Below are 7425 nucleotides of genomic sequence, written 5' to 3' on the forward strand. Positions count from 1 at the left end.
CGGACAAATCTCTGCGCGGCCGAGCGGCGCGGCGGGGCGAGCGGTGGCACGGCCCCGCCCCGCCCCGCCCCGCCCGGGTCCTGCCCCGCCCTCTTCCGCGCTCCGCCGCGGGGGCAGCGCCGTTCCGCAGGTAGGCGGTGGGCGCGGGGCTCCCCGGCGCTCGTCCGGGGGGACGGGACGGGAAGGAGGCGGCTCTGCGCTATCCGCACCGGACTCCACAGCCACGGCGGACACGGCCGGGCCTCAGGCGGTGACGGCTACGGGAGTGGCTGGAAGGGGCGGGGCCTGATCGCATAGAGCGCTTCCGGGGCACGGCCTGACCACGAGGCGTCTCAAGGGGCGGGGCCCGGCGGCGCGGGTGTGTTTGTGGGCGGGGCCCGGCGGCGCGGGTGTGTTTGTGGGCGGGGCTGGCGGCGCAGGTGTGTTTGTGGGCGGGGCCCGGCGGCGCAGGTGTGTTTGTGGGCGGGGCCCGGCGGCGCAGGTGTGTTTGTGGGCGGGGCTGGCGGTGAAAGGGTCGAGGCCCGTCGTGTCGGGGCTGCACCGTGCCGGGCACAACCCCGAGCCCTCTTACCGGCGCTGGCCGCGGGGCCCAGGCTGTGTTTCCTGTTCTCCTCGTGCCCGGGATCCCGGAAGGTGCCCCGAGCGGGAGCCCCGGGGCAGCTCGGGGCGTTCCCTCGCCCCGCTCCCTCCCCTCCCTCTGGTTCGGTTCATTATCGCAGGATCGATCCGCACTTCGGCCCCGCGGTGTGTGCCGTGCTCCGGCGGTGTCCGCAGGGCATCTCCTGCTGGCTCGGGCCCTCGTGACCTGAACAGGTAGCAGGGATCTCGTTGTTTCTTTTACCAGATCCTCTGGTCGTCATGGCAGCCACCAGGAGCGTGATGAGAGCGGTCCGAGTGTTTGAATTTGGTGGCCCTGAAGTGCTTAAACTCCAGTCAGATGTGTTAGTTCCTCTTCCAAAAGAAAACCAGGTATATGTGAACTCTGTGAAGGTAAACAGTGATAATGAATGCTAACAAGTGCCTGCAAGACAGAATGAGGGCTACAACCCAGAACCCTACACCTAGAGTATGTGAGTTTTGATAAGTGTTTTCATACTACTTGAGATACCATGCTTAACAAATGTCTGCTCTTTACTCTGTGGTGGGCTATGTATTGCACATCAAGATTTTCCTGCAATTAGCTTCAGTTTGACACTGGGTTGTAACAGAGGCTGTTTGAGAATTCAGTAAAAATGCTACAAGGCCGTGCTGTGAATTCAAGGGCTAAATCTTTTTAGTTATTGCTTAAGAAGTGTCTTTTTTTTAGGTATTAATTAAAGTCCATGCCTGTGGGGTGAATCCTGTTGAGACATATATTCGTTCTGGGACTTATGCCAGGAAACCAGCTTTACCCTACACTCCTGGCTCGGATGTGGCTGGGGTGGTTGAAAGTGTTGGGGAGCACGTGACTGCATTCAAGGTATTCACACGCTGGGGTATAATTCACTATTGTTTAATGGGTCCTCTTTGGCTGATTGCTGTGCTGCTGTACCTGGTTTTGTTCCTTATAATCATGTAAGGGGGGGATCCCCTCCACAGACTCATAAAATCCCACTGTGTGGGATCCCATTGTGAGGAGTGCTGTGCCCTCCTGAAGTTCAGAGGTCTCACAGGAGGCACGGCAGTCTGTCTGCTTAAAGCAGTGATACCTGGTGTACCAAAGCTGGGGATTGGAGCTGTTTTTCTGGCACTGCAGAAAAAGTTGAGATTGGATGTTTCTTGCTGGGGATTGTAATTTCAGGCAGAACTGAAAACTCTTCTGTAAAGTATTTGAGAAATGGAAATTGCTTCCTTATAAAGCTCCACAAATTCTGTTTTTTGTTGCTAAAACTATTCAAATACTGTATTACTCCTGTCTAGTAATTTTACTTGGATTTCTCAGTGGGAAAGGAGAAGGCAAATATCAATTGGCTAAAAGATATCTATGATATCAATTTAGTTTTAAAATTGGTTCTCCCATTTAAGTCATTAGACATTTGGTCCCAAACAAACATAAAAATTGTAGGTAAAATTGGGCTGGAATTTCCTAGTTTGGAATTTATGTAACAATTTTGGGAGACCTGAGAGACTGTGTTATCAAGAGAGAAGAATCATCTTTGTTCATATTTTCTCAGCAGTTTGCTGTATCTGCTGTGTGTGACTTTTTGCTTCCTTTGACAATTGTGATGCTCTTGGCTCGAATGAGAGAGAGATGTCTTAGGGTATATTAAGAGGATACATATTTCCACATTTAAATAGTTTAGAAATGTTTCTTTTGTGTTTGTAAAAGCTTTTGGGATTTTGCGTTTGGAATCTGTGGATGGAATTCCTGACTTCAGTCCAAGTTCATTAAGGTTCATGTTAATGAGGTTTGTGTGTTACACTGTGGGGTGGGGTTATAATTATGATACTTAGATTTAGGTATAAGGAATTATATGGTTTGTGTTGCATAGTTGGTATGTATCAGTATTTATAAAAATGTCTTTAACAAATATAACTGGTTATTTTTGACAGGAGATTTTTTAACATATTGTTATTATGTTAACAATAGCCTAAACCTCTGTGAATTTCTTCTTAATGTTTATTAAGGAAAAAGTCAGGGAAATTAGTGATTTCTCTGTGTTCCCTCCCTCCATTCTAGAAAGGTGACAAAGTTTTCACCCTTGAAACACTTTCTGGAGGATATGCAGAGTATGCAGTTGCTGCAGCCAACAGAGTCTTTCCTTTGCCAGACAAACTGGACTTTAGGCAGGGAGCAGCGATTGGAGTGCCCTACTTCACTGCCTACCGGGCCCTTTTCCAGAAGTAAGGCACCAAATCCATGTTTGTGCACTTTAATCTTTGATATTTACAATGCCAAAGTTCACATTTTCACTGTCCTGTAAAACGTGGAGGTTGACGAGTGAGAAATGTTTAAAAATGTTACGCTGATGGAATTGTCAGATAATTATTACTTAGGAGTTTGTGACTGTGTTTTCCTGTGAAGTCTTTTTTCTTGAGAGAGCCTACCTGGAAAGGTTTCATGGACTAAAACATGTGACTCCCTTTCCGTACTCACCAGCATTTTGGCTGGGGAGGAAAAAGAACAATAGTTACAATTTCCTCAGCTAGCAGACAGGTGCTGTGGAACAGAACCACTGCTTTCCTGTGGCAGGCCAAAGTCCTGGCTCTCACTGGCTGTTGGCTGCATGTTGCTTCAAGTCATCAATCACAAGGTTTATTTTGCCTCCTTGTTCCCCCAAAAAAGCTTATATCTGTTTAGCCATAGATTGGAACATAATTGGAACATGAATTGGAAACAATGCTGTGTGAGCAATGAGACTTGATGTCAGTATGTGCAAGCCCAGACTCAGTATGTGCTGCAATCACAGTGTCAATATTTCTTGTGTTCTTCACTTAGAGGCTGTGCCAAAGCAGGGGAAAGCGTGCTGGTGCATGGTGCTAGTGGGGGGGTAAGTATTCAAGGAGGAAAGTGGTGGAGAACTGCTCTCTGTCCTTCCATCTGCCTCTTCCTGGGATGTGAGTTATGGTCATATTTGTATCAATAGATTAGCAGATGAAGTTTTTGTTTCAGATATTCCAGGATACACTTCCTTAGAACAAACCCTGTTATTCCCAAGAACTGTGAGACTGATCCCCAGTCAGAGGATCGCACACGGAGCAGGTGTTTGCTGCAGGGGTAGTTGGTCTGGAAGTTTCATCACTGATAGCAGAAAGCTCTCATTTTCCAATATGTACAAGTTGTTCTCAGTCCTCTGAGAATAAGTCACTGGTTCAGGATGACTGCATTTCAGGGATGTTTTTACCTGAGAGCAAACAGCTGGCTGCACAAGGAAAGTACTGGAATATAGAATATAGAATATAGAATATAGAATATAGAATATAGAATATAGAATATAGAATATAGAAATTTTTTTTCTCCCCTCAGGTGGGACTAGCAGCATGTCAGATTGCCAGAGCTTGTGGTTTGAAGGTTTTGGGCACAGCAGGAACTGAGGAGGGCATGAATATGATCCTGAGAAATGGTGCTCACCACGCCTTTAATCACAGAGACCCGAATTACACCGAGAAAATTAAGGTAGGCATGTGCCTGGAGTCAAGAATGCAGGTTGTGTTGTTCTTGATGAATTGTGAACAGTTGTTTGCAGAAGAGTTTAAAGGAGATTTATGCAGGAGCAATAGTTTACTGCCTTTTTCAGTTCTACACAAGGAAAAACTTTCTCAGGCTGGAAAAGCCGAGCTTTCCTCGCAGGCAGTGGCATTTAGAACTTCTTACATTCAGCAAATTCCAGTGTGGGATCACATCACAAGTTAGCACAGCAAAATGTGCTACGGTTCAGCTTGTCAGCTGTCAGCTGCGGTGCAAAGGCTGTGTTGAAAATTTAAACAATAAGCTGTAGGATGGATACTTTCTGTAGTATTTAAAACAAATGGTGGTACCCAAGCACTAAAATAACATCCTGTGTCCTGTACAGGCGTGCACAGGGCCGGGGGGAGTCGATATCATCATAGAAATGCTCTCTAATGTCAACCTGGATGCTGACTTGCAGCTGCTGTCCCGCGCAGGGAGGGTGATGGTGAGTGTTTGTGCCCTGGGCCAGGAGGGTGGCAGTGACTGTTCGTGTCCCTGACAGGGAGGTGATGGCAGGTGCTTGTGTCACTGATTTTGTGCATTCAGCCTCACTGAACAGCTCTGACCCGATGCTTTGGACTCCTTTGGGCAGGTCGTGGGCTGCAGAGGACGCATCGAGATCAACCCAAGAGACACAATGAGCAAAGAGTCCAGCATAATCGGAGTGAGTCTGTTTCTTGCAACTGAGGTAAGAAACATTTCTATGTTAAACTATGCTTTATGGGCTTGTTCCAGCATCCCTCTATTTACAGTTAAAATTATTTGTAGGAATGAAAGGATAAATTCACTGTAACAAACTTGTTAGTTCATTCCTTTATGTTTGGGTTCAATCTCAGAACATCATAAAATATTTTCCTGTTGTGGAATTTGCTGTAATTCTTGCATAAATTGTCAATACTATTCTAAAATGCAAAGACCTTGTCATAAACACTATGTTTGTTACATGCAGGAGGAAAGGCAGGAATGTGCCACAGCACTCCTTGATGGTGTAGAAGCTGGCTGGCTGAAACCTGTTGTGGGCTTGGAATATCCCCTGGAGAAAGTAGCCAAGGCTCATGAAGACATTATTTGTAGCAGTGGTGCCCGAGGGAAGATGGTGCTACTTCTATAAAGGAACACCTTTTTCTGTTTATTTTGTAGCTGTTATAACTGCACCTTTGCTTACATGGTTCACTGAAATGTATAAATATACCTTTGATCATGTTTGACAGTAGCAGAAAATGCTCACTTAGATGAATTAGTTAACATTTTCTTTTTGTAATGAGCAGAGTTGCATTTACTGTAAAGTAATTTTGGTAGCTTTTTTGATTGATGTGGAAATAATAAATTTTCTCTGCTAGTGTGCTTTGTTCTGCAGGGGATGGTAAGGATTGGTATCATGGGCCAGGTGAAGGCAAAATGAGGCCACTGTAGGTAACAGAATGAAGCTGCTTTTTACAGATACACAAAATTAAATAACTCACTATGTGTGTTAATTAGAATTGTAAATTAGCCACAAAATTTATACTCAAATTTTGTCACATAATTTACTTGAAATAAAAGCTTTTACTGACAAAATAGTTCACTTTCCAGCTCAAAAGGTGGGCAGAATCTCTCAAGCATGAACTGTTTGGAGGAGAGGCAGTTCTGCTTGTCTGTGCCTCTAAGGCTGAGGTGACGGTGTCCTGGCTCATCCGTAGGGACTGTCACTCTGGAGCTGCAGGCTGGGATTTGCCTTTTTGGAACTGATGGTCGTGGCTGAAGCAGCTGGTTCCTAGATGGTAAATGGCTGGTTATGAAGATTTCAGTTCTTTCTATGACTTTTATTAGAGTCTCATGGACCCCTGGCTGCATGGGGCAGAGGCTGCATGGCTTTTGTGGCACGGAGAGTTCCTGTGAAATTCCTGAGCTCCATCCACTGAAATGGGCAGGGCACAGCCTCAGCACTGGGGCTTGTGTGCAGGAGTCTGTGTGGGGTCACTGTGCCATAGCCCCAGGTCATTTCATTGTGTCTTGTTCTCATAAACTTCAAATCCATCACACCACAGATGGTGTTGCCAGGAAAGATGATGGAATGTTTCTAGAGTTAATGATTTCAATTTAGTGTTTCAGTGTGTGGTTTCAGAAAGCTGCTTGGGGAGAGAAGGATGAGGCCAGCTCAGCTGTGGAAGGCAGGAGCCCTGTCTGCCAAGGTGCAGTGGAGTCCCTCCCTCCAGGCTGCCCTAGGGGAAAGAAGCTGTTTTGCTTGTCTGTAACACTTCCCACAGGAGTAGGGAGCTGTGTTTTTTATGTGAAGATTTAAGTGGTGTAAGTGATGAGTGTAGGCAGTGTTTCAGCTGATTATCCAGGTGAAAGGTGCTGACTGTTCCTGTTGTCTCAAGCAGAATATGGCCTGGGAAGCAGTGCCATGTTGGGAACCTGCTATTCCTCTTGACAAGGCTGTTAGAGAAAGTCAAACATCTCTTAATATCAAAGTACTAAATGGAGGTTAAAAGTAATGGGTAATGATGGATATGGTGGTGGAGATGAATGTGCATATAAAAATATATACCTTTTCTCTATATTCTGTGTTCAAATACTAAATTATTTTTAATTCAGTATTAATTTAGTAGGGATCTATGACATGAATGAGAGGCTGATGGTTTGGCGTGGCTCCTTCCTTGCTTAGTGCTGCCACTGCATTGTGGATGGTGTTTAGAGGAGAAATCCAGAGCAAGGCTCTGGTCTGTCCTCATCGCTGCTCTCAAGGGCCGTGTTTGTAATGGAGTTTGTCACCAGAAGGTGTCAGAGCAGTTCTGTGGTACCACATTGTCGCTGCTCTCTGCCAGCTGACCTGGCAGAATGGCACGGCAGGACTGGGACTGGCTCCTGGGGAATATCATACAACGTGTATTCTTCTGTCAATTTCAATGCATTGTATAAATTGAAGGAATTCTTTAATTTTGGAAGAAGTAGTGTGAATAGAACTAATGAGGAAGGACTGAGGTGTGTCTGATTTGTGCAAGCCACCCATCCAGAGAATGTGTCATCCTGGAGAGTCCTTGGTTCAGCTCTCTTTTTGGGACATGCTGCCCCTTGGCAGTGCAGAAAAGGATGGAGGAAGAGATGGGGGCCACAGACCATTGAATCTGGCAGAATAATTCTCTCCCTTTGTTAAGAGTCTTCTCCTGATTTGACTGGATGGGATTTTGAAGGCAGTGGTTCCCAGTTACAGCCTGCTTGGTGCTGCCGTGGGTGGTTGGAAGGGTTGAACAGGCTCTTGCATTTGTGCTGACTTTGGCATCTGCAGAAGAGGT

At 46.2% G+C, this 7425-nt stretch overlaps 1 protein-coding gene across 6 annotated transcripts; it reads left to right on the forward strand.

Moving 5' to 3' along the window:
• Positions 1-3: 3 nt before the first annotated feature.
• Positions 4-5492, forward strand: CRYZ (crystallin zeta). 6 transcript variants are annotated; one of them, XM_063406830.1, is made up of 9 exons: positions 4-130; positions 845-969; positions 1307-1459; positions 2660-2823; positions 3419-3470; positions 3947-4096; positions 4494-4595; positions 4743-4838; positions 5100-5492. In XM_063406830.1, exons 2-9 carry the CDS (start codon positions 859-861, stop codon positions 5259-5261), a joined length of 990 nt encoding a protein of 329 aa, XP_063262900.1. In that variant the 5' UTR covers positions 4-130; positions 845-858; the 3' UTR covers positions 5262-5492. The 6 variants fall into 6 exon arrangements, with proteins under 6 accessions (XP_063262900.1, XP_063262895.1, XP_063262898.1 ...); XM_063406825.1 differs by lacking the exon at positions 4-130 and adding an exon at positions 221-358; XM_063406828.1 differs by lacking the exon at positions 4-130 and adding an exon at positions 371-389.
• Positions 5493-7425: the final 1933 nt, after the last annotated feature.

The sequence above is a fragment of the Prinia subflava genome, chromosome 10 (assembly GCF_021018805.1).
Source record: "Prinia subflava isolate CZ2003 ecotype Zambia chromosome 10, Cam_Psub_1.2, whole genome shotgun sequence".
NCBI lineage: Eukaryota > Metazoa > Chordata > Aves > Passeriformes > Cisticolidae > Prinia > Prinia subflava.

What these genes read in the sequence shown, in the direction of transcription:
- CRYZ (XM_063406830.1), top strand. Translation starts at nt 859, where the DNA reads ATGGCAGCCACCAGGAGCGTGATGAGAGCGGTCCGAGTGTTTGAATTT. An exon ending in CTCTTCCAAAAGAAAACCAG is followed by an intron (nt 970 to 1,306) that starts GTATATGTGAAC and finishes TCTTTTTTTTAG; the next exon opens with GTATTAATTAAAGTCCATGC. An exon ending in TACCGGGCCCTTTTCCAGAA is followed by an intron (nt 2,824 to 3,418) that starts GTAAGGCACCAA and finishes TTCTTCACTTAG; the next exon opens with AGGCTGTGCCAAAGCAGGGG.